The 27,471-nt window shown below is 43.6% G+C and overlaps 1 protein-coding gene across 6 annotated transcripts in view; it reads right to left on the bottom strand.

Moving 5' to 3' along the window:
• DIP2C (disco interacting protein 2 homolog C) overlaps nucleotides 1-27,471 on the bottom strand; it is a 315,383-nt gene that overhangs the window by 18,914 nt on the left and 268,998 nt on the right. For all 6 annotated transcript variants that reach the window (XM_066626988.1, XM_066626987.1, XM_066626986.1 and 3 more), the window contains 11 exons: nucleotides 27,305-27,419; nucleotides 25,425-25,626; nucleotides 23,766-23,875; nucleotides 22,746-22,826; nucleotides 19,561-19,684; nucleotides 17,978-18,099; nucleotides 17,108-17,219; nucleotides 16,901-17,010; nucleotides 15,528-15,658; nucleotides 11,840-12,008; nucleotides 9,626-9,796 (listed from right to left, as the gene is read on the bottom strand). In XM_066626988.1, coding sequence (XP_066483085.1) covers nucleotides 9,626-9,796; nucleotides 11,840-12,008; nucleotides 15,528-15,658; nucleotides 16,901-17,010; nucleotides 17,108-17,219; nucleotides 17,978-18,099; nucleotides 19,561-19,684; nucleotides 22,746-22,826; nucleotides 23,766-23,875; nucleotides 25,425-25,626; nucleotides 27,305-27,419 — 1,447 coding nt within the window. The remainder of the gene's footprint in view (nucleotides 1-9,625; nucleotides 9,797-11,839; nucleotides 12,009-15,527; nucleotides 15,659-16,900; nucleotides 17,011-17,107; nucleotides 17,220-17,977; nucleotides 18,100-19,560; nucleotides 19,685-22,745; nucleotides 22,827-23,765; nucleotides 23,876-25,424; nucleotides 25,627-27,304; nucleotides 27,420-27,471) is intronic.

The raw sequence follows: 27,471 nt of genomic DNA on the forward strand, positions 1-27,471 counted from the left end.
AAAGTCCGAGGAGAAATCTGAGGACCTAGAAAGGCGGTATAGAAATACCTGTATTATTAGTATTATTATTAGCCGAGTCTTCTCCCCGACATGCTAACAGGTAAGTCTTTTGCTAAATATGGAGGAACATGTGCAACACTTAATCACCACCACATGTAGTGTGAAATGGTACAGTCCCAACATAGGGTTATTACCCTGGTGAGAACTAGGTTATGGAGCAGAGGACACCATTCCCCAAGCTGAAACATACTGGTCCTAAGCCATTTATAAGATGGCTACCAAACAGCCACTGGGTAGATGGGACTCGTGAGCCTGGGAAGGTAGCTCATCTGAGAGAAGGAAAACTCTGATCCCAAACCTCCACTGCCTTGTGGCTACATCCAGTTATGGAAAAGGCTTCAGGAGTCAACCTTGAGGCAAAATCCAGAGCCGGAGTTCCTGAGGCAGTTCATGGCTGAACACAGTCACGTTCTGGCAACTCCTGCGACGCCGCTGGAACCAATCGTACTGGCCTCTGCCTTTCCATTGGACCATTTCAGCGACATGGGGAGGGGGGATATGCTACATGGGAAAGAGTCTATCCTCCATATCTACTTTACCCAGGCTTCGTGCACTGGAGAGGACACTCTGTTCCAGAACCACCATTCAGAGCGCAATACCATAGTCTTCCCAGACTGAAGGATGCCAACATGGACTGTGTTTGTAGTTATCACACACACTAATCTGAGTGAAGATTGTTGTTGTTGCCGTCCTCCTTCACTAAGTGGCATAAGATAGGGATAAAAATATCTGGTCCACCAGTGACTAGCAGGAACTGTCTGAGCCACTCCAGCATCCCTTCCTTAATAAAGATTGTAACTTGGCATGTTTCTTACTTGTTTAGATAGTTTTGGGTTTAATGTTCAGGTCCAACTTATTTCTAAAAGTTTATTCCTGAGGGCTGGGTATTCTTTAAAATACAACACAAGACAGGGGGCAGCCCTACTTTCTTCACCATTATGAGGAATGGGGAGGAATAAACCTCTCCCCAATACCTAGAGCAGTGCTTCTCAAACTTACTGGCACGGGGACACACTTTTTAAAATGACAGTATACAGCAAGCCACCAAACTCAAAAAAGAGATCTAGAAATAAATTTTGTTAATAATAAATAACAATAATTGGGATCGTGTGCTTCTCTATGTGTGTGTGTAGACATCTGCTAGACTCTCCCTAGCATTGGAGTATTTCAAAATTCCCTAACCTTGTTCCCCCAAACCTTTACAGTCATTCCAGGGTACCAAGAAGGCTGACCTGGTCAGCAACATGTGCAGTTAGGGACTTCCAGGCCAGACAAAAGGCTGAAACTGAAACATGACCTATAGCACTCCAATTACTAGAGAAAATCAGAAAATATGAAATTTTAATTTGGGGGTATTGTCTCATATCACAAGTTAGCATTCCAGCTAATGATTTTCTTCTGCAAATCAGGCAAGGGTGCTTGCAAGGTTGTTTTTTTAAAAAAATATTTCAAGGTTTTAAAAAAATTATTCCAAAAACTTTTCATGACCCACCAAAAATCGGCTCAAAACCCACTGGTGCATCCGGACACACAGTTTGGGAAACACTGACCAACACTTACTGTTGGCTGAGTCCGATTTGCACTCCAGCTATGACTTTTCATCTTGACTGTAGTAGTTCCACCCAGGCTAGTCAGCTAGGAATGAGGCACCTGATGGTTTGTGAAAATTCAAGACAGGCAGTCTCAAGTGATAATGGTTCAGCGATCCTTTTATGTAGTGACAAATAAAGAAGAGGCTGCACCTTAATTAAATCGGTCCTAGTTATATTCACAAACAGAAGATGAAACCGGTTTCTTTCCAATATGCTAGATCTTGTATTCAGCAGAGGTGGCCCTGATAAGAGCCAAGAGACTGCCTTGAGAAATGTATTTTGGGTACCATAAAGAGTGGCAAATGAACAGATTCAACCAAGAAGGCACATTCCACCAGGAGGTTGTCTTGTGTAAGCCCTGCTGAAACAAACGGGAGATACATAAGGGACCCCATTCAGATTGATGAGGTTTAAGACAAGATCTCTCCAGTGCAGCATGGCTCACATTAATTAGAGGGGGGGGGTCAACGCTGAATTTTTCACTTCAGGTACCAAAATATAACGGGCTGGTTCTGGTTTTCAAAGATGTATGGGCTCTCCTAAATGGACAGCATCTTCAAGTACTTGATCCTAGTTCTCAATAAAAAGTTATTCTGTACAGATCAGGGTTCTCTGAGTCTTGTCAATGACAAAGGGACAAACCCGTAAACACAACCAGGATACATTTATCAAGATACACATCACACTGCAGTGGATTACGAATCCATTGCTTGTATAGAAACTATAAGCACAGTAAAATGTCATACATCCTAAGAGCTACTGGGGTTCTATCATGCTAGAATGCCTGCAGTTGAGGTCAGTATAATGCATATCTTCAAGGATTTCACTTTTAAAAAGGTAGCACAGCTAAGCCTTTTGTAGTTTTGTCCTCAACAGCCAATGTAACAGCACGATCCTATGCATGTATAATCAGACGCAAGCTCCCTTGTATTAAATTGGGTTTACTCCCAGGGAAGTGTGCATAGGACTACAGCCTAAGTCATACTGAAAGTTACAGGATGGTTATGACTACCTGTTGTACAACTTGTGAGCGTGCATCCTGTATTTAACGGTCCATATTAAACCCACAAAGTTTTAAGCAATCACATTAACCCCATTAATATTGGTGCTAACAAAGTCACATTATTTAATTTCTTCCCAATAAAATTTCCCAATAAAATTAATTTCCCAATTAACTTCTTCTCAATAAAAGAGGAGCAAAAGATCAATACTTCATACTACCTCTACCAGAGCAAATAATCTGATCCAATTCTGTCACTTTCTGCCCTATACAATGTATAGGATTGTAGCTCTAATGGGAAGCCACAGCTGGTGGCCCAGTAGGTCAAGGGAGCTGCCAGCTGAACCACTGTTCTACGGACTTAAGTTCCCCCCCCCCCCACAAAAGCAGCCAGTATATTTGAAGAGAATAACTTAGAAAGCCGTGGGTAGCAAGAGGTGATGACACAGAAAGCAAAGACAAGTTTGGCCTCCCTGCTGCTCTTGGGCCTGCTCACGCCATCCACCCAATCAGCACCCAGTGATGGCTGCCATACTGTCCTGCTCACACAGCAGACACACCCCTTGAGGCTCACAAACTGGTACGTGGAAGAGTTCATTGGTTCATGGGGCCTAGTGTCGTTGATTCTGGCAGACAATGGCACACCAGGATCTCAAAGTTCTTTCCCAGCGATGTTACCAGAGATCTTTCAATTGAAAATACCAGGGAGAAAACCCAAGACCTTGTGCATGTGATATTGTATGTACCTGTATATTTAACATTTGTATACTCAAATACACTCAGAACTGTCACTGTAACCTGCAACATCATTTATTGCCAGTGTTTGTAATCTATCTAGTGCACCAAGTAATCTCTCTTGAAAGCGACACATGGAAGTGAACAGTGACAACTGGTGGCCACAATAACATTAAGAAGTTCTCTGGGATGCTTAGGGCAGTTTGCTGTAAGTGTGCTGTCACTTTCCCCTACAATACATGATTTCCACAGAGAACCATGAAGCTCAATACAGTCTGCCGTAACGATACCGCTGGGGGATAATAATTGCGATATGATTTCCTCAGTGAAAACTCTGTGCCATCAAGAGATGTGTCAACAGCTAATTTGCTAACAATGCCAATCCATCCTATTTGTCATTGCCCAGAAGGGCATCTACTTTCTTGCAGAGAAATAAATTGCTCCAACTGTGGCACTGAAATACATATATCCAGAAATATCTACTTCTGTGGGTATCTAGCCAATGACAGTTAGAATAATTCCTTTCTTTCCACCAAATGGAAGCTGTGCAAAGTGCTCCCAAAAAGCAGAAGCTGACATTAATTGGACAGACCCATATTTGCATTGCACTATGTTATTTGTACACAAAATACAATTCGAAAGAAACTGTAGGGCTGCAGAGTTCTCATTACTGTTTGGCTCTATATGTTGCTCTGATTATTTAAACCTTGAAATTTGACTGAAGCTTGTGAACTTCTCATATTCAGATCAGGCTCAAATGATCGACAGAGGCATAAGCTGCAAAATTCACTTCCTTGGAAGTCTTCTTGTCAACCCCCCTCCCCATTTTAACTCCCAAAAAGTTTTTTTCTAGGTACAGGTAGAGCCTCTTTATCTGTGGGGGTTCCATTCCTGGACCCACCACAGAAAACCACAGATGACAAAATCAGTGGTTTCTGGAACCCTTTTCTCCTAATGTGACCAGAGCCAGAATGGCACCTGGACCAGTTTTCGGTTGACTTCTGGTTTTACCAGAAGTCGTCTGAAAACCGCTCTGGGGGCATTCTGAGCCTTGGAGAGGCCACGCAAGCTGGCACATGGCCTCTCTGAAACTCAGAAAACTTCAGCTGTGACTGAAACAAGCTTCTGGTCACATCTGGGAGGTCTGAGGGGTGATCCGGGGATTCGGCATTTGGGGTGGACTAAATCCGCAGATGCTGAATCAACTGATATAGAGGCCCCACCAGTAGATGCATCCATTTGATTTACTCTCAGCAACTGCCCATAATGGATGCTAGCAGCTATAATGTTGCGGGGGGGGGGGGAGAATGGAAATAGCTCAGAAGATATCGACTATTCATCCCCTTTTATTCTATATTGATAGCCAACCACATCCAATGAACAGTCCTATCCTCTGTCATGCTACAGCAGGAGAAAATTAAATAAAAAATACAGACAGGTGCTGACTATAGACATCTCACAAAAGTAAATGAAAGGCAAATGAATTCTTAAGACAACCGATGATGTCTTGCACATCAGGGTAAAGGCTTTCATCAGAAACATTTTATGAGGTCACATTAAAGCATGCATTTCCCCCCACGTGCATTCTGAAAAGATACATTCAAGGTAAAGACAGTACCATAAGTACTTGTTGAATTTTTTTCAACAGGAGAGGTTTGAACCTCAGGAGAGGTTCAAAAGTCAGAGCAAAACAGCTCCAACAAGAGAGACAATGGCCAGGAATGCACACAACTACAAACCTCTAAGAAATGATTATAAAACACTAGGAAAGATTCCAAGCTATACAACCCTTTCTCTCATGAAAAAGAAGAGGTAGTGCCAGGAGGAAGAGGACAAAATTCATAAGCGGTGATGGAAAAGGGGAGGTTCCAAGGAAGGATCCCCTTGAAGAAAAAAAGGGACACTTGACTCCATTGTCAAGGAAGGCTTTCATTTAGAACTCAACAGACTTTATTACATCTTTTGTAAGAATATATCTAAGTATCCACCTGAAGCTCATCTGTTTTTGTTACTCATTCCCACATTTAATCTAAAGAGTTAAGACCCAGTGGGCTTCCCCCTCCCCATTACATTTCTAGATCAGTTACCAGTTTGGGGGTTGATACCAGAGTTGTTATGCAAATAGACTGGAGTGTATGAATGATTTGTCATTTCTTTGAGAAAAAGAGGAGACAAAATGTAATTTAGAGAATTTGTAAGAGCTAAACAACAAAACCGTAAGGCAGGGAGCCCCTGGTTCAAATTTCACCTCTGCCGTGATCTTACTAAGATACTTTAAAAGCTAGTGTGTTGTTGTTGAGCCTCAACTCCATATTCACATATGGGTATAGGAGTACTGAAAAAATAGGGTGGTTGAAGGGATTGCCAGTGAAATAATGTATATAAAATACTTGGTAAAATGCAAAGTACTAAATAAAAAGTTATTTATAAACACCTGTCTGCCTACTTTTACCCAAAAACTTACTATAGATATTTCATTTATCTTTGGCACAAGCCACAATTACTATGGATGCAATTCTATACACACTTACATGAAGGCAGGTCCCATTTAACTCTATGGGACTTACTTCTGAGTAGACATGGATAAGACTAGGCTGCAAGTTACACATAAAACAATTAGCCCAATCTTATTGTGGGCTTACAGTGGTGGAACTAGTGATCTGCCGCTGTTGAGTTCTGGCATGGCATTGTAAAAGGAACACTGCGATCATGTGCAGTGGGACCACTGGCACAAATGGCCAGACACCCCAGGCACATGAGAGTGGTGAGCAGAAGCCCAACCGGAGCAGGTAAGGGGGAAGTTCATGGGAGGATTGGGACAGGAAAGGGGCAGATTTCAGAGGCATGAGCACATGCCAAGATTCTACTCCCTTTTTCCCAGCCCAACACACCTTGAGGCTCCTTGGACAAATGTCAGCTAAATTGTTGGTGTTCACCTGAGGAAATTCATTAGCAGCCAGGCAGCCTATGGAGCCAGGCTGCCTATCGCCACCCCCACCCCCCACCCCCCACCTCAGAACACAGGGTATGCTTTGGCAGTGCAGCTGCATCATGTAAACTAGTTGGGGATACAACTGGGGCAAAACTGATTTTAAGCAAGGAAGGTTATACTATTACATGCACAAGACAGAGGCATATTTCAAACAACAATTTCCACTCACGGGAGGAGATTGGTTTTGAGATACTTTACATGAAGAAGCAGGTGTCATTCATTGAAACTGATTGGTGGCAGATTTAGGACAGACCAAAGGAGGCACACTTCACAAAGCGTGCAATTAATTTATGGAACTGGTTGCTACAAGAGTGGATGAATTTAAAAGGGGACTGAACTAAATGTTACTGAGTCATTGGGGAACAGTGATCATGCTGCGATCCGTTTTGACGTGCACGTTGGGGGAAGAATACCAGGCAAATCTCTAACAAAAACCCTTGACTTCCGACGGGCGGACTTCCCTCAAATGAGGAGGCTGGTTAGAAGGAGGTTGAAAGGGAGGGGAAAAAGAGTCCAATCTCTCCAGAGTGCATGGAGGCTGCTTAAAACAACAGTAATAGAGGCCCAGCAGAGGTGTATACCACAAAGAAAGAAGGGCTCCACTAAATCCAGGCGGGTGCCCGCATGGCTAACGAACCAAGTTAGAGAGGCTGTGAAGGGCAAGGAAGCTTCCTTCCGTAAATGGAAGTCTTGCCCTAATGAAGAGAATAAAAAGGAATATAAACTATGACAAAAGAAATGTAAGAAGGTGATATGGGAGGCCAAGCGAGACTATGAGGAACGCATGGCCAGCAGCATTAAGGGGAATAATAAAAGCTTCTTCAACTATGTTAGAAGCAAGAAACCCGCCAGAGAAGCGGTTGGCCCTCTGGATGGTGAGGGAGGGAAAGGGGAGATAAAAGGAGACTTAGAGATGGCAGAGAAATTAAATGAGTTCTTTGCATCTGTCTTCACGGCAGAAGACCTCGGGCAGATACTGCTGCCCAAATGGCCCCTCCTGACCAAGGAATTAAGTCAGAGGTTAAAAGAGAAGATGTTTCAGACCTCATTGATAAATTAAAGATCAATAAGTCACCGGGCCCTGATGGCATCCACCCAAGAGTTATTAAGGAACTGAAGAATGAAGTTGCTGATCTCTTGACTAAGATATGCAACTTGTCCCTCAAAATGGCCACGGTGCCAGAAGATTGGAGGATAGCAAATGTCACACCTATCTTTAAAAAGGGAAAGAGGGGGGACCCGGGAAACTATAGGCCGGTCAGCCTAACATCTATACCGGGTAAGATGGTGGAATGCCTCATCAAAGATAGGATCTCAAAACACATAGATGAACAGGCCTTGCTGAGGGAGAATCAGCATGGCTTCTGTAAGGGAAAGTCTTGCCTAACAAACCTTACAGAATTCTTTGAAAAGGTCAACAGGCATGTGGATGCAGGAGAACCTGTGGACACTATATATCTGGACTTTCAGAAGGCGTTCCCTCACCAAAGGCGTTCCCTCACGGTCCCTCACCAAAGGCTACTGAAAAAACTCCACAGTCAGGGAATTAGAGGACAGGTCCTCTCATGGATTGAGAACTGGTTGGAGGCCAGGACGCAGAGAATGGGTGTCAATGGGCAATTTTCACAATGGAGAGAGGTGAAAAGCGGTGTGCCCCAAGGATCTGTCCTGGGACCGGTGCTTTTCAACCTCTTCATACATGACCTGGAGACAGGGGTGAGCAGAGGTTGCAAAGTTTGCAGACGACACCAAACTTTTCCGAGTGGTGAAGATCAGAAGTGATTGTGAGGAGCTCCAGAAGGATCTCTCCAGACTGGCAGAATGGGCAACAACATGACAGATGCGCTTCAATGTCAGTAAGTGTAAAGTCATGCACATTGGGGCAAAAAATCAAACTGACAGATCAGATGAGAGATCTTGGGGTGGTGGTGGACAGGTCGATGAAAGTATCGACCCAATGTGCGGCGGCAGTTAGAAAGGCCAGTTCTATGCTTGGGATCATTTGGAAAGGTATTGAGAACAAAACAGCTAATATTATAATGCCATTGTACAAATCTATGGTATGGCCACACCTGGAGTATTGCGTCTAGTTCTGGTCGCCGCATCTCAAAATAGACATAGTGGAAACAGAAAAGGTGCAAAAGAGAGCGACTAAGATGATTACGGGGCTAGGGCACCTTCCTTACAAGGAAAGGCTACGGCGTTTGGGCCTCTTCAGCCTAGAAAAGAGACGCCTGAGTGGGGACATGACTGAGGCATACAAAATTATGCAGGGGATGGACAGAGTGGATAGGGAGATGCTCTTTACACTCTCACATAACACCAGAACCAGGGGACATCCACTAAAATTGAGTGTTGGGAGAGTTAGAACAGACAAGAGAAAGTATTTCTTTACTCAGCGTGTGGTTGGTCTGTGGAACTCCTTGCCACAGGATGTGGTGACGGCATCTGGCCTGGGCGCCTTTAAAAGGGGATTGGACAAGTTTCTGGAGGAAAAATCCATTACGGAGTACAAGCCATGATGTGTATGTGCAACCTCCTGATTTTAGAAATGGGCTATGTCAGAATTCCAGGTGCAAGGGAGGGCACCAGGATGAGGTCTCTTATTATCTGGTGTGCTCCCTGGGGCATTTGGTGGGCTGCTGTGAGATACAGGAAGCTGGACTAGATGGACCTATGGCCTGATCCAGTGGGGCTGTTCTTATGTTCTTATGTTCTAACCAACTCACAAAAGGTATATTAATCAATGGCCATTAGTCATGATGACTATGCACTAAGTCTGGGTTCAGTCACAGTTTGTCTCTGAATACCAGTTGCAGGAAAGCAAAGGTGGAAGAGAAGTATATGTATCTCTCCTACTTGTGGACTTCCCAGAGACAGCTGGCGGGTCACTGTGGAAACCAGGATGATGGACAAGAAGGGTATTCGGTCAGGTTTAGTAAGGCTTTTCTTATGTTCTTAAGAAAGGACAACTTCACTAACATTAGTAAGATCAACTTTTACAAGTCACAAGTTTAGGAACTTTTGTACAAATTTCTACTGAGTTACTTTAAAATCTGGGGCAGAAGAAATGCCGTGAATACAATGTGACAGCTAAATGAAAATGTTCATTTAAAAAGCAGACAAAATGCATTACTAGCAGCAAGTACCATGTGTACTGGCTAACCAAGTGGTCTTGTGCAAAACAGAGCCCACTTTCATGCCAGAAGTACTGCTTTAAGGTTACTGAGGAAAGAAGAGTCTTACCTGCAAACAGATAGCCAGGTTAACTCGGCAGCCAAATGATGTGCTGACAGCTCTGGGGTGTAAGCCAAGATCTTTAAAAAGTTTTGAAAAAGACTGTGTCAGAGCTATTCGGGGGCGTTCTTCTGCCACAACCACACACGTCCGCACTCTTGAGAGGTCCAGTCCCCTTGCCTGGAATAAGGGACAGAAATTCAGTTATCCCAGGTGTGGTGTTAGCATTTAATTCAGTTATTTCAACATTTCAGAAACCCTGCAACTTCATGTTTTGCCACAAGTTAATTTGTTCAAATGGAAAACCAAAAGCAAATAAATTATATTTGGGCTTTCCCAGTGGTATAGTTACACCATCTGGTACCTATAGTCACATTTTAAAAAATGCCTCCCACAGAAAGCCTTAGAAAGTCACTGCTGGTTTTTAAAAAAGGAAGTGCCTTTCTAAGGCCTCTGGCAAACCTTCTGAGCCTCGGAGAGATCGCACATGGCCTGCCCAGGCCTCAGAAAGGGACCCTCCAAGGCTTGGCACCTGGGGCAATTGACCCCCCCTTAGCTATGCCACTGGGTCCTCTCCCTTGATAACTGCCTTCATCAGCAGTCAACCAATTTACCTGGGTGCATCAGAGAGAGATGTGTGAGACTTCTTCCATTGGCTTAGCTGGGACCAATCAACATTAGACTCCTCCTTCCCCAGAATTGTCTTGTATAGTGATTATTCGATCTAGCCATTATCTAACAGAATTAAAAAGAGCTGGCACCTGAATTTCCCTTCCCCCCTTCATTCCTGTTCCTCTTTCTTTTTTATCATCTCTCTTAGACAGTAAGCCATTATTTTAAACTACAAACCATCACAAGTGCTTTGGCAGTTAATTAATATAGTAAATAAATAATAAAAACATCACTGAAGCATAAAGCTGCATGGAGAAGAGCACTGAGTACCTGTAAGTCAAGGACTGTTATCTGGGACAATTTAAGGCAGCAAGCAACAAGTGCTGCTAAACTGAATAAGGAAGCAAGGCAGGCCACATGTGCAATTTTTTTTCCAAGCGTACAGTTGTATTTCAAATGCATAATATATTAAAAACATATACTCCAGTTTTCCTCTAAGGAGCTCAGACTGACTTGCATGTGGTTCCCAGGTGGCCTTTCATCAAGGCCTATTATACGACCTACTCAGATACAGGAGAACAACTGCACTGTATTTTTTTAAGACCATTTATTGTGTTACTCTTCAAGGTTTTCTCTCTCCAAACCCAGTTTCTTTCCTAGATTTTACTGTTTACCTGGTGAAGTTTCTCTGCTTCATGGATAGTTGCCTTTTGAAAGAGGCTCTTTTTTATAGTGTTCTATGTTTCTGGTTCTTGGACTGATCTAACTTGGATCTTCCCCCCTCCCCCCCATTAATCAGATTTAAAGTATGCTACTAATAAACATGAAAAGAGTGGTGCTGGTGAAGTAAGTCTACTGCAAAACATTCATCCATATAAATGCTGTTGGGATTAAAAAGCACCATCATGTATTTTTAAGTTCTACCCTACCACTAAAAGCAACCTTAATAGTATAGTACACATTGGAACAGATTTCAGATGCTGGCTCATGCCTGGCACAAGAGATAATCAAGAATGAGCACTTGCTGGGACACAGACCTACCTTAGAGGCCCTCTACTAGTGCCTCATCTTTGCTGTACCTTTCACTGTTCACAAATGATGCTTCCTCCTACCTGATCCGAGTGCTTGAAATAAACATATAACACTGCCCTACATCATTGGTTAGTGTTGTCTACATTGATTGGCAAAGGCTGTCTGAGGTTCCACAGTCTTTCCCCAGCCCTACCAGGTGATGCCAGAGATGGAAGCTGGGACCTTCTACATGCACAACATGCATTGCTCTATGGCTCCTTGAGGGCTTCCTTCATTTGGAGCAGACTGCACAAAACTATTAGAAACAACTAACAGAAGCAGCGATCTGTAAAAATTTCTGCATATGCAGAACAACTCTGAACAGATCGACCAACATAGCTAAGCACTGTATAATCCTGTGCTCTGGAAACAGCTGAGAAACAAGAGGTGAGAAATTTACTAGAAAGATCAATTCTGTGGGCCCTGTTGATGCCTCTCACTTCTTGATTAGTTTCTTCTCACTAAATGCACTCTGACTCTCACAGATGATGATAACATGTGGGTGGGAAACAGAGAGATGGAACAAACTGGGTTCCTCACCTTCAGAGATTCTGTTTGTGAACCAAGGCCCTTGGTACAAAGCTCCATAACTGAGTAAGAGCAAAAAGTATCTCTCACTTTGTACTGACTCACAGCCAGAAGCCACAGAGCAGGTGTGGTCTCCAATTCTGAGGGAGGAATCAAAATAGACTGGTGTCCTGAATAAACGCTGCAAAGATATAAGATTTGTTAACACAAAACTAGAAACTTGCTTTGAGAGACCAGACAATTCCAAAACTGAAAAGGAAATTATTGTTGAACAATTGAAGTAATTGTTGTGTTGTTGCTTCAGCCTCATAGGGCAGGCAATAGGGAACAACCAAGCAAGTGCATGGGACCTCTTTAAATCTGCTTATGTGAAAGTCAGCCTACATAAGTGGACTATATGTCTGCAGCAGAAAGAATTATTTCAGTGGTGGGGCAAGAACCAAAAGTTTTTGGTGATGAGCTGTGGTCATCAACAATTCCCACATGGAGTCAACCCCTTGTGAGTTAGAATAGAATCCACCTTTACCACCATCCACCATCCTACAACTTCTTAGCAAGCTGAAATTTTTCCTTTGACTACAACTGGGTAACTCCAATGATGTCACTAGGCATTTAGGAAAAACATGGTTCAAGTGAAAAGTCATGTTTGTCATATGGTAACCCTAACTATAAATAGTTAGCTTGAGAAAGACCACTGAAGTTCAACTATCACGGCAATCTTTTTGGAATGGTTCACAAATGCACATTCACCACTTGATGAGTGCAACATTAAGTGATCACTTGCACATGGAAAGAAGAACCAAGTCAAAGATAGTATTGTCACTTCACACCATATCAAACACAATGCTTTGCAAAGGATGTGTTGGGGACATACCCAACTGCAAGTCATACACTGTTGAGTCATCAAGTGGTGTATGTCCATGTGTGAATAAATGGCTTTGAAACCACTTAATGAAAAAGTAGACTATAAATTTGGTAAATAAAAATACATTGTTCTAATACTGCAATTTCAACCAGTGTGCCATGGCACACTGGTGTGCCGCAAATGGTCTGCAGGTGTGCCACAGGAGTTTGGGGAAGGCTCATTTATTAGTAGGGCTGTTGGGGGAGGGGAGCCCCCCCATCGGCAGTGTAGTATGCCTTGACCACTGTCAAAAAACTGATCGTGTTCCTCAATAATTTTAGCACAGTGTGCCATGAGATGAAAGAAATTGAAAACTGCTGTTCTAACACAGTCCATTTTCAAATCTTGCTTTGCATGTTCCACAGGTGGGTTTATTGATTGGGAAAACAGTATTTCTAGATGCCAATTGCTGTACATTTTAAAAGGCTCAAAAGAGTGAAGGAGCTACTGAAAAGAAATTATTACTATTAAAGATGAGCTGCAAATAAAATATTGGCAGGAGGAGATAATACCACAATGAACTCCAGAATTACTTATTCAGCATAGACAACTGAAAGTAAAAATACAAATATCCATGACCTCATGTTGACCTGATAAGTTTTGCCATGTCCAGAATGCATCAATCTTTGACAAAGATCCCCAGGAAATCCTGCTGGAGCATGTGGCCAATTGATAGGAATCTGCAGTTTATTTTTTATATATATAGGCATCCCCCTGTATCCACGGGTGATCGGTTCCTCCCCAACCCTTAGAATCAAACAGTGGACAAAAGGGAACCCTATACTTACTGTGGCACCAATCACTCATGTCTCTTCCTTTGCAGCCTGTTACAGAATGCTAGCGGAGGAATGCGAGAAGCAGTCATGCGGAATGCTAGAGCAGGGAGACTAAAAGAATACTAATGGGAAGCTTCCTGCTTGCATTCTCTTAGTCTCCCTGTCTAGCATTCCGGCTGACTGGTTCTTGCATTCCTCCTCTAGCATTCTGTAACAGGCTGCAGAGAAATGAGTGCTTGGCACTACAGTCAAGGTAGATAGATAAGTAATGGGTGTAGGGGGCGGAGAACCACGGATATGTGAATCTGTGGATACGGGATCTGTGGATATAAGGGGACACCTATATATAGAGGTCTATTGCTCTGCTTTGCAAGGTTTCTTTTCATTATTATTTTATACCCTCCAGGACATAAAATAAAAACAAACACAAAACTTTGCAAAACCATGCAATATACTTGAGACTTACCAAAGGACTGGCTCCATGCTCCAAGTAGGCTTTCCTTAGTGGTTTGGAAGTCTCAGAATGTTGCATTCTGGGACATCACAGTGGAGCAGGCCAGCCCAACTTCATAGCATCTACAATAGGGATAAGCAGTTAGTTTTTTTGGCTGCTTGTGGCCAGATTGCAACCCCCATAGGTGGATGGGGATTCAATCACTCTTACACTGCTGCAATGGCAATGATATCAAACTTGTGTACATGATCACTTGACGTTAACATCCATGTCAATTTACTTAAGATTTCTTTACATGACAAAGCGGAGACTTTAGAGACAAAAAGAAGCACCAGCAATTGATAAGCTCAAGTTTGTTTAATCATCCCATAAATAAAATGCATCATTTGTTATCTAGTAAATGGAGTTCAGAATACCTTATACGCAAACACTGACTAATGAGCGCTCCTAGACCAATGCTTTTCAAACAGTGGTACAAGTCCTTCATTGGAGGTGCTTGGTCATGTTGATTATGTGCATGTGAAATGCTGTTAACGTTGAAGGGAACATGTGAGCTGCTCTGTATAATGTATATATTTATCATGTAAATCATATTTACATTTAAATGTATATATTTATCATGTATTGGCATGATAAATGCCAATATATGGGGGAAAGGGGTTTAACACCTTCTCAGAGCTTTCCAGAATATTCTGATTAACTATCTGCTCAAGTCCCTTAGTACTGAGCAGTATTTTGCTAAACAGCAATTTCCTAATTGAGATTTGTAAGGTAGTAAAATCTCTCAGAGAACAAACAAGATACAGTAAACTTCTGAGGACCTGGGTGGGGCTGGATTATCAGACAGGATGCGCAGTCATCTCTTATCACTCATGCTTCCCTGGCCTTCTCTCTTCCCTCCTCTCTTGAGCTAGTCTTCGTTGGACTAGCAAAGGAGTCAATACACTAAGCTATTGGGTTTGTCCCACTAGGTTTGTCTGTTCCAGAAAAGACACCTGTTTGTGATATTATTTGTGAGAAGCAAAATGCTGAGATTCCCTGGGAATACACTCAGGTGTGATAAGGAGCAGGTCTCGGAGATCACACACACTCCCTGTCTCAGTTACCCTGCCTCTAATGGATGCCATGTGTCCAAAGTTCAAATAAATATGGGGTCTCTTCACAGTAAAGGGAAAAGGATAAATGGGAGCACACAACCTCTTGGTCTATTCCTTGTTTCATCCAAGGTACAATCCTAAGGGAAAAGTATTTCCTAAAGAAGACTTAGGAGAACGGTTTCAATTTTAGGAATGAATATTAGAGAGAAGACAGTTTTATTTTAGTTAACCTATATTCAGAGCAAACATATGCTCCAGGATTTCCACCCTGCCAAATTTACCTCTAGCACTACTGATCAATTTCTTCTCTGATACAATTGTTGATCAAAACACCTCAAGATTGTTGGGTTGTTTATTTTTAAGTCTCTCTCTCTCTCTCTCTCTCTCTCACTCACTCACTCACACACACACACACACTTTATTATGCATCATTATCTTGTTTGGTGATGCTTGATAAACAGAAACTTACCTACAGAGGCACCAAAGGACAAACCCAAGTCCACAGTAAGGGTCCAGACAGATAGCAACTTCTCTAGAAGGATAAAGCTCACACTGCAGCTTAATAGAACGACAGAAGGCACTAGTGGCTGCGTGAGACATCTGGAAGAAAGCAACAGGACCATCATTAAGATGATGAACTGCATCATTCTGTAGGTTCATTCTTGAACTGCTGCCAGACTTTAATTCAGTAAGAGGATGGATAAAAATAAGCATCAGCTTTAAGTCCCCCCACCAAAACACACACACGCCATCATTTATACATTATGAAAATTAATAGGCGTTCCAAGGAGCATATTCAACCAACTGCGAAAACAAAAGAGTGACTCATCAGTGGCTTTGATTCCTCAGTTATCATCAGGAATTGGTACAAACTGCATGCAGCACTGAAGGCTACGGTTTGTTTTTTTAAGCAGAGAGGGAGTACCAGAAGGAGACAGTCAGTGATAAAGCACACACTTTGCCTGCAGATGTCCCAAGACCAAACCCACAGCATCTCTAGTGCAGAGATGCCGAGTAGCACAGCTGGGAAGACCATTGCCTGAGCATGCAGAAAACCCCTGACAATGGAAACAGATTCTAGTGGTCCAGAAGAACCTTACCAGGGTGTCTCATTATACACAGAAGTGTCATAAGAGAAAGAGATGCATGCAATAGGGATGCAGAAAGGGATGCACCCAGGCATCTGGCCTGGATGCCTTTAAGGGGGGAGTGGACAAATTTCTGGAGGAAAAGTTCATTACAAGTTACAAGTCACAGTAGGTATGTGCAGTCTCTTGGTTTGAGAGGCAGGCCACCTCTGATTGCCAGGTGCAGGGGAGGGCACCTGGACACAGGTTGTGTCTGTTGCCTTGTGTGCTCCCTGAGGCATTTGGTGGGCCACTGTGAGATACAGGAAGCTGGACTAGATGGGCCTTTGGCCTGATTCAGCAAGGATCTTCTTATGTTCTTAATATCCAGTTAAGAACTATAAACTTAGTGCTGCTTCTCCTATCCCTAAAGATGTGATTTTTAGGTGATAACAAAATAAAAACACATAACACTGTTTTTGGCACTGTGTTCAGCCATGAACTGCCTCAGGGACTCCGGCTCTGGATTTTGCCTCGAGGTTGATCCTGAAGCCTTTTCCATAACTGGATGTAGCCACAAGGCAGTGGAGGTTTGGGATCAGAGTTTTCCTTCTCTCAGATGAGCTGCCTTCCCAGGCTAATGAGTCCCATCTACCCGGTGGCTGTTTAGTCGCCTCTTACGACAAGCACAGCCAAACTGAGGGCCTATTCTTATCCCCCAGCCCCCAGGGGTTGTTTCACATAACAACATATAGTTCTGGTACAAAAGCCATACCTTCACCCCTGCTAGCATTCCAGTTGTGGATACACTGAAATCGAGATAAGCCAGCATGTCAGGGTTTGAAGGTTTGTAGATCTGAGGCGGCCGCTTCTTTGGTAAATCATCTGGGGAGCAAATGAAAGACACGATTCTAGAATGTCTGCAAGATGCAGCCATATTTCAACACAGAAGATGTTTCCATTTGCAGACAAAAGCACATACCTGTGTCTAATATAGGGGGCCACGTCCTCACATCCACTGCGGCCGCTGCCTCTCGTGACCGCAACAATTTACATATTAATTGCGTTGTCATTAAACAGGCAGAGCGACTCACCTGGGAATTTCAGCAAAGAAAATGGGAAAAAATGATCTAAATTGCCCACCATTAAAACAACATCAGCACAGCTTTAAAGTATCTCTCTTTTTACATTATAGGAGAGCTATTCAAAGTTTACTCCCAGCTCCTTTTAAAATGTTTTTTTTTAGTTAGTGAGACAGAACAGACTCACACAAGGACTTCTGCAAATTAAAGCTTTCTGCAAGGTCAACAGTATCTACAGTTTTCCCAGATGTGGGTGTTTATTTTAATCTGTGTTATTGCTAGATCTAAGGGAATCATGCAACTAATTATACATGCTTTATTTTTTATTACATTTTTATTCCACCCTCCCTCAAGGAGTACAAGGCAATGAACAAGGTTCTTTCCCCCTCTCCACCTTCTATGTCCTTCTCACAAAAAAATATACAAAGCAGGTTAGGATGAGAGCAACTAGCCCAGGTCACCAACGATCTTAAAGGATGAATGGGATTTGAACCCAGTCCTAGTCCAGCACTGCTTATGCTCTGCACTTGTCAAAGCAGAATTCTCCCCTCCCCCCACCCACTATGCATCACAAATACCAGCTTTTGAAACTGAAGAGTTTCAAAAGCAATTTTTAATACGGCAGAGAGGGAGTATGGGACAGTCTGCCGTTCAACAGTGTCACAGCATGTGTCAGCAATGCCACCGAACATGTCCAAGTCCTATCTCTCTGTCCCATTGTGACTGAATGCATGCTTTTTTAAATGAAGAATTGTAACTAGCTGGCTGACCTCCACAATCATCTTCACTGTGGGCAACGTCGTGGCAATGTTCTGTGGATGTGGAGGTCTGACTGTTATTGGCACACAGCCTGCATACAAGCACCCGTAAAATGCAGCAATCAGATCTATCCCTGCACAAGATCAAAGAAAGGAGACAAGGTTCTAGTTTAAAGGGAAAGAAAACCTGAAAATCACCTACAGTGCTCCATGCGTGCACATGACCAGATGCATAATCATAAACATAAATAGCATAAATACTATGCTGGAACAACTTTAACAAGGTTGCACAAACTTCATTTTAAGTCCTTCAACAGTGTGTGTTACACTTTGCTGATCATTTCTGCTCGAGCTGCTACTTGAGGCGTGAAAATATCAAGAGTCGTCGTTTAAATGGATGCCATCATTCAGAAAAGTTCTTTTAATGTTTGCATAGCTGGTAGCCAAGATAACTATTTGGAACTGCTGTTGCTCTGTAAGTTATACAGACAGATGGCAGCTCTCTAGGGCCTCAAGAAGGTGTTTCTCTCAGTCCTACCTGATGACTGACTCCAAGACCTTCTACAGGTAAGACTCTACCACTCTACCAGTGCTCTACCACTAAGCTGCAGACCCTCCCTTAAGAGAAATGTATGTCCACATACAGCCCAATCCTATGCTGCCGGGAGCACAAGGCTGCTGCAGCGCCAAAAATGGCTGACGCTGCAGCCTGAGCACTAACTGGGCAGTGCCGGCAGCACCTTGGAAGAAGGGGACTTTCGTCCCCTTTCCCTGGGTAAGGCGAGTAGCCCCATAATGGAGCTACCTGATTCTATGGCAATCCCTGGGTTGTCGCAGAATCAAGAGCCTCTATGTCGGGCAGCAGACCTGACATGGAGGCTCAGAATCTGCCTCACTCCCGCCCTGCTCCCTCCCCCAATACGCCTCCTCCCTGCCCTCTCCTCGCCTCCCCCCACGCCCCCACCTACCTCTCTGCCACCTGGTGGTCCATGCGACCGCTGTGCGGCAGAGCACTGGTGATCCACTGGTGCTAGCCCAGTGCCAGCCGGCACTGAGCTAGCACCAGCACTCTGCTGGCACTAGGGCCTCGCAAACATGCTTTATGGCATGTTTGCAACAGTATCAGCAGTAAGCCAGCATGCACTGTTTAGGATTGCCTCAGTCCTTGACTAGAGATTTCCCATGCAGCAATCCAATTCATTTTAGCTGAAGGCGGCTTTCATTTCCCAACTCTCAACTTGCAAACTGAAGAAAGTCCAAGACCACAACCAGCTTCCTCTCACCATCTCGTGCGCTCATGCTAATTTGTCCTACTATCATGTGGTGCTTTGCAAAGATGGGGGGTGTTAATTGACTGCAAGTTAAACTGCAATTTTAAGCACTTCTGGAAACATGCTTCATACTGAAAACAATAGCTACAGTCTAAGAAACCTATTCATGCTTAAGTCCCATAAAAAATAATGGGAAGAGCTGTGGTTATAACTTAAATTCTAATAATTAAATTGGCAATATCCTAATACTGTTGCTCAGCTGAAGATTACCTTTACCCCCAAAGTCTTTTAATGCAGTACTGAAAACATGCTTATGTTTTTTACCTGGTGGGTAGACCAAAGCAACATGGTCGCCATCTTGTAAGTGTCCCCTTTCCATCAACATAACTGCTATCTTTTCAGCTCGTTTATGTAGCTGGACACACGTTAGAGAGTTGGCTATTGTTCCCTGTATCGGAAAAGAGGCAAGAGAGACATAAGAATTTCTCTATATATATCTTTTGAGTCACAAACTGAGTTATTAGCTTTCCCAAATTGCATCAATAATGCAAATACCACTACACTTCTATTCATTTTTACCAGAAAAAAAGAGCATTCTCATTAACCATTAAGGAAATTGGCATTAGAGAACAATCAGAATTAGTGATGGAGCCAAGATTCTGAATTGAAGAGGGACAGGGGAAAGTTAGAAAGGTGAACTAAGGTTTTGTCTTCCCACAAGTCATTATGATTTGGGCCTAGACTCCTTCAAAGTCAAATGCGCAACTACACAGAATCTTCTGTCCTCTTTCCTTTTCCACCTAAACTATTCTGGTAGCAGTGACAGTGGAGACTGCTCTGTGAACCTCTCATTAAATCCCAGATGCTGTCGTACATGTATGATACTGTCTACTGCCACCAGAAACTATAGAAAAATGTAGTTCCGATGGGCCCTGGCAGCTATAGTAGCAAGGTTCCGTGGGTACTACTTTCCCTGGTGGATCCAACTGGTGCCACATGAGTGGCCTTCTAGAGCCTAAAGGATACTCCACAGACAGCCCTCCTCACTTTCAGGCAAATTCCAGAAAAAGAAAGGACCGCCAGGGGGTGGGAGTATGGGCCCTTTTTTTTGTTCTCACTGACATAATTATAGTTGGTATAAGGTCTGAATCTAAAAATGCCCTTGAGTTAAAAGCTATTTATTTTGAAAACAGGAATTTTGACTCAGTTGAGGGAGCTGTTCCCATCACTCATCAGAATCGGTATTTCATTGTCACCGATACAGCACCATTTTCTCTTGCTGAATTTCCTCAGTGCTTCAATGTCTGCATATTAAAATAGGCATCTTGAAAAATAAAGTCTGCCAAAAGAGGGGTGTTCCAGGAAGTTTCCTTTCATCAGCTTGCGCACTGGAAGAAAGCCAGCTGGCAAAGAAATTGCTTCTGGAGATGGTTGAAGCACTGACTGGCGTAGGACAAAAGATGAGCTTGCATTGAAAATACTTGACTTAATCAATCTCACTGGAGGAGAATTGAGATCGTGCTGAGGGTGCTGTGGGAGAATTGCTGGAATATTATAAGGCAGGGCTTTTCAAACCGGGGCATTGTGACGCCCCCGCCTGTGGGCCCTGGTCAGTTTCACCTTAAGGGGCGGAGGCAGCCTAGAGGCAGGGAGGAGGCAGCTCAGGGGGGCTGCAGGGGCTTGGGTACACTTACCCAAGCCTCCTGCAGCCTCCTGGGGGTGCAGGGAGCCCTGCGCGACCTTCTGCGACCTTCATCAGCTTTTGAGTCACAAATTGAGTTATTAGCACCCCTGGGAGGCTGCAGGAGGCTCAGGTATGTGCAGCCAAGCCCCCTGCAGCCCCCTGAGCAGCGCGATCCTGGGGATCGCACCGCTGCCTTCCCCTACCCCCGCTGCCTCCCCCTGCTGCCTCTCCCTGCCCCCGCAAGAACTTAGAGCACGTCAAACTCTCCCCAAGAGTTTGAAAACCTTTGTTATAAGGAATACGTGTAAAAGAAGATAAATTAAAGGTTCCTGTGAGCTCTATGGCAGAGACAGCCCATTGCATCCCTGCATGATGCACCCCTCTGATCTTCCTTGCAGTCGCTGGGCAATTCAGCTGTGTCTTGCACGAGGTAGACTCGATCACTCAATCTTTTCCACTGCAGATACAGCAGAATGACTTGCACTCTGGGACGGCACACCCCGAAGAGAGACTCACACAGAAGCAGAGTTGAGATACATGTATGTGACTTCTCTGAGGACAGGTCTTACTCACACATACCTGTCTGGGATTGCAGTAGTGAAGGGCGTCTTCAATTTCAGTTTAGAAGCAAAAATGTGGCTTACTTCTGAAGTTTGGGACGTGCCGCCTTAGCAAAGCTGTGGCTATAAGCGTTCACAGCATCCAACACCACAAAAGGAAATTCCCAAACATGGCTGCACATCACAGCCCTTTGAACTGTGCCCAGTGTTGACTATTTTGTTTTACCAAATTGTTCCAAACTGTCTTAGTAACTTTTCTCTAGTGCTTATTTTGTGATGACTCAGGTATTCTCCCCAAGAATCCATTGTGGGGACACGGTAAAATAATGAATAAACACCTTTAAAATTAACCTGCTCTAAGAAAGGAATGGAGTAGTAAAGTGGTTCTATCCATTACCTGAAGGTGACTTTGGGAACTCTTTACAAATAAAGATTCTCAATCCAAATGACTATCACATTTGCAGCATGATCAGAGAAACTATCAAAGTTAGCAAACGGGGCAGTAAAAGGGCAGTAAGTACTGGGATGTTCTCTGTCCAGGAAAGGATGGTAGAAAGACAGTACCAATGCAGCCTCTTTCCTCACTCTGATCTATATGTACTGAACCTATTATGGGAGAACTCAGCTTTTCAGTCTACATCTTTATTGGAAACTTCTATAATCTTCTATAAGCACTGCAAACCTACTTTAAAAATGCAGGGTACAGAGCAAGAACGATGCCAAAAATTAACTGAGGAAGGGTTGCACATTTGGAAGCATCTGAAGCTGTTTATTGTCACAAATGCAAACACTCCCCACTGATTGCGAAGAAACTCATTCTTATTCACGACACTCATGGCTCGCACACACAACTCTCAAATTTATTTAACTATTCACCCTGTAAAGTGAAGGATTTGCGGCAGAGTAGAACAGGGACTCATTCCATTATCATGCATGGGCTGCTTTTATGAACTGAATGGCTCAATCATATAGTTTAGAAGGCTAGTTTGGAAACTGCTGACTGAAGATAAACTGCAAAGTAAGGATTTGGCATTCTTGACCACCTCTTTATTAAAGTTTAGCTGATGAGATGCCAGTTGTACAGTTGACAACAAGGCATTTTGGGGAGCTCCTTGTCAAAAGAGACAACCTGGGGTTCAGTATGAACAAGATCCAAGAAAATACAACTGCCTCTTATTGGCACATGGCAATCTTGAAGCAGAACAGATATGGTAGGCTGCTTGCAACCATTGCTTTTGCTGAATCAGCTATGATAAGATGCTTACCCTACAATTTAGTAGCGTGTAAAGCACATGGTCAGGAGTTGTTTGCGCCCTCCATTGTAAGACTTCTGAGAGAAAGAGGAACTGGAGAAGGGGGAGAGAAAAACAGATAGAAATAATTTTAGAGATACCTATAAACTTCTTTTGGCACTTTTAAGAGCACTGCTCCTTTCCCAACAGTGTCAGTTTTACACATTCACTGTGGAGGAATAAGCTTAGTTGCCCTGGGAGCAAAAACCAGCAAGAAATGATATAAATATCTTTAAATTGATCATATAACATTAATCGCCATCCTGCATTTCACTCAATCACTAGAGTTGCTCTTGTATCCTACACAGCTTAAATTGTTAGGAAAGTTGTGAAATGAGCTTGCATTTTTGTTGATATGAACAGGAAAAACAGATAGTCAACAAATTGTTCAGACATTATCTTCATTTTTATAAGAATTATGTCGATTGTAAAAGCATACTACAAAAATATGTCAATCACATTTAATTAGTTTACTTTTTTAAACAGCTACCACCACAACTCTGAAGGTCAAATGTCCCCCTTTTTTGTATCACTTCTGTAAGTGCTTTAAGACCACTGGGACCACAGTCATTGTGGGAAAGATGTTTTCAATTCTACACTGTGCTGACTCCTGGTCTCTAGGAAACAAACAACATGCCCTTCAGTATGATGTGCAGGATTTTGCCATGCCATAAGCTGTATCCTAGCCATGGTGGTGCACACATACAACCAGTTGTTGATCAGGTGTGAACCAGCACAGGCAGGAGATTGTTAAAAGTGGCAAACTGGAATTTGGACTGATGAAGTCCTTAAGAAATGCTAATAGCACTTTTCAAATCGTCAAGTGCCACATATCACAAATTTTACTGTATTTATATTCTGCTCTTCTAGCATTTGTTCAAAGCAGACCACAGCTCAGGTTCAGAAAGGAAAAGCAATTTCAGTGCACGCTGCAAGCAATGATGCTGCAAATTATGCCATTTCGTAGCACACATGGGAGGTTTTCCACTTTACCTTTCTGGCTTGATCGTTATCTTCTATTTGCCCCAGATCTCTGCCGCTTGCCTGAGCAATTCTTTTTCCAGAGACCAGATTCCCCACCATCACAGAGGCAGGGCCAATTTCTAAGGTACAGAAATAGGTTTATAGTACAGTCGATGAAAATGTGTGAAAGTTCTAAAATGCAGAATTCAAACAACCTCCTCCTCCTGTCTAGAGCAATGATGTCTTCTCTATATTAAGCCTTGTTGTAAGGTCTGCTACTTTAGACCAGGGCTCTCCAGACTCCAGCTCTTGGGCCGGATACGGCGCCCTGCCTAAGCCTGCCTCCACATGAATGGTACTGTTTTGTGGGGGACCTCCGCGAAGCTCCTCCATGTGCCCCAGTCTTCACTCCAGCCAGCGGCTTCTGGGTTCTGACGCCCCAGCAGGCTTTGCACCCAGATTTCTGGACAGACGTGGCAGACTGGCATGAAGACTGGAGACACATGGAGGGGTTTTGCAGAGGCCCCCACTGCAGAATGGTAAGCGCCATTTGCGCTGGGGAAGCCTTTGTCAGCGCACAGCTTTCTCCATTTTGGAGACTGCTGTTTTAGATGAAGATACACAGTACACAACAGGACAGGAAAGCTCAGTTCGTGGAAGTCAATGGACTGATTCCTGGTGATACTGCAATAACATAATTCCATATTGTAGGCAATGAATGCACACCTGTTTGGGGTAAACTCAGAGTAGCCCTTCCTTCTCAGGGTAGGAGAAATTATTCTGGAGGCAGAGGTGGCCACATCTTCCACCATAATGCCCTTCAGTCGATCCTTAGATGGCTCAACCATATGGTAATAACAAGGCTCTCTGAAGTGGCTATGCCATGCTAACAATGGGCACCACAAAGGGATGGAATGACAAATACCCATTATTGAAAAACATGGTGGAAGGAAGGTGGGGAGAAAGCCAGTTAGTGAAGGCCCAGAACGTGACCTCCTTATCTGGTCAACATGTACATATCAAGACAGGAAAAAGCAAAACACAAGCACATATTTTTACCACTTGAGCGAGAGAGAGAAAAGGCAGGTCAACTGAATGACCATGTGGCACCAAACAGATTAAAAGGCTGGTGACATGTGCCCTCATTTTGTGAGAAAAATCCATCCTCCGAGTCTAGAGAACTCTAAAGGCAGCAAAAAACAGGAAAAGCTTGCCTTGGAAAATCATACTGACAGGGAAGACAACACCACTGACTGCTGGACTTCAATCTCCAGTTACTGTGCTTATCAGCTTAGTAGCTGAAGAGCAAGGGATATTTCCAAAGCAAGATAACTACAGGGAAAAAAGCCCTGGCCAGCAGTGTTTCCTTCCTTCCCATCAAAGTGAACTCATCTGGATTTCCTTGACTGCCACAAGCAAGCTCCTATTGTTCTCAAGTGCCACAATCCAGCTGCTTTTCATATGTGACTGACATGCATCAGGCTCACAGAAGAGCACCCTGAGCTGGGATCCTCACTAAATCAGAATAATTTCTGTAGAAAGGAACACTGTTCAGAGCAGTGATGTACCAAGCCTAAGAGATACCTTTATTCCAGTGCCTTGTCAGATAACAAATGTATCATGTTGTGTACACGTGGCACAAGCAAACAAGTTAATCAAACATGCTGTGTACAGGTCTATTAAATTTACCTGGTTGTTTCTGTCTTGGTTTAGGCAGATTTGTTACACAGGTGTGTGGACACATCAACACATTACAGGGATGCAGGGCTCCTTCAAGGAAAAGCTGCTTGGTTTCTGATAAGTGGATTCCACCCAAGGGTGTCTTTGGAAGTGTGTTTGCTGGCACCAGTGCTAGGCAATAAACCCCCACTTGATGAATACTGTCTATAGCCTAGAAAGAGTTAAATAGAAGAAGGTAGAAGTTAATGTATGTTTTTTTTTGGGGGGGGGGAGGCCCTGGGACAGCTCAGCACTCACAATTACGTAACAGATGCGACTATTTAGCAATTCCTTGACCTATTTTTTTAAATGTGCTTTACGTTTAGAGACACTCCAAGTTACATCAGCCCTTCCGAAAGACACATGTGGGCCCAATCCTATCCAATTTTCCAGTGCTTATGCAGCCCCAAGGTAAGGGAACAAATGTCTTCACTCCAGCCAGCCGCTTCTGGGTTCTGATGCCCCAGCAGGCTTTGCACCCAGATTTCTGGACAGACGTGGCAGACTGGCGACACATGGAGGGGTTTTGCAGAGGCCCCCACTGCAGAATGGTAAGCGCCATTTGCGCTGGGGAAGCCTTTGTCAACGCACAGCTTTCTCCATTTTGGAAACAAATGTTCCCTTAACTTAAAGGAGGCTTCTGTGACTGCCTTCCCACTGAAGGATGCAGTATACGCCTCACTGGCATATCTGGAAAGGATTGGGCTCACAGGCTGTGATTCCAATAGACAACCTTAACTCTCTCTTTCTCTCTCTCACTCACTGCTCTTTATGCTTCAAGCTATCTCCCAGAATACTTCTGGGATGTTAGCTTGCTTACTTCAAATCCCTACTCAAAACCCTACTTTTCATGAATCTTCTGATGCAATTCCTTAGTCCCCATACCCTAAATGCGTAATTGAAATAGATGTACATCCTTCGCCTATTTACCACAATCCATCTCTCCCCTTCCTATATTGCCTCTCTCATACTGAATTGTAGATTGTAGGCTCCTCAGGGTAAGGGCTTGTTCTCCTGTATTCATAACAGGCATAAAGCAGATTGACAGTATTATATATAAAACCCACCACAAAGCACCTGCTTTTGAATCTGAAATACTAGCTGCTACCTTTACAGAAGACACTTGCACTGAAAACTCTGCATGAGCTGACTGTGCGAGAAACAGGACCTGAAGGTGGAGGAAACAGATTTCTAAATGCGGCAAGAGGGCTCATATGCAACATCTAAAGCTCTGTGTCTGCCCTGCGAACAAACTGGGGTGGGGGTGAGGCGAAGCTGGTTATGTGTAGGTGGTCCGTGGGCTGCAGTGAACCAAAGGCCTGGAGTCCTCTCTATGAAGATGTGCCCTTGTGGAAGCAAAGCAGAGTGGATGACTTAGCACAAAGGCAATTCTTGCCCTGACACTCTGCTGCATATTCCCTCTCTCTCCTGTGAAAAGGCATGAACTGCTCACTCCCTGCTTTGAGCTTCTTTAATGTTTCTATAGTTTTTACACTGCTGCAGTTATCAAAAGACAGGCAAACAGCAATCATTCATTCATTCTGGAGGTACAGGAAAAGAAGATACTCTGGCAGCTTGTCCACTTTTCCCATCATCCTCCCCCCCCCTCCAAAAAAAAAAAAGAACTGTCTGTATTGCAGAAGACTTGAAGTATGATAAAAAGTAGGAGAAAAAGATGGGAGTGTGAGCAACTATGTGTTCTATATCAGGGTGTTTCACCTTTGTATGCAAAGTCAGCAGATGAAATTATTTGGTTTATGTACCTGGAAAAGTGGTGAAGAAAGAATATACCACATCTGGCCAGCAGGACTTTAACCTGACCCTGCAAAATGCAGTCTCGGCCATCATACCTGCAGCACTCTGCTCATCCACTGAAAGCTATCTTCCTCCGTAGAATCCGGCCTTTGCTCAGCAACGATAACTATCCTCTCGTCATGCAGGACACTGACAGAGAACACTGCTATCCTGTGGAAAGTGCAGGAACAGGACAGTCAGCTGTGTCGGAATGCAACACACA

The sequence above is a fragment of the Tiliqua scincoides genome, chromosome 5 (assembly GCF_035046505.1).
Source record: "Tiliqua scincoides isolate rTilSci1 chromosome 5, rTilSci1.hap2, whole genome shotgun sequence".
In the NCBI taxonomy this organism is placed as follows: Eukaryota; Metazoa; Chordata; class Lepidosauria; order Squamata; family Scincidae; genus Tiliqua; species Tiliqua scincoides.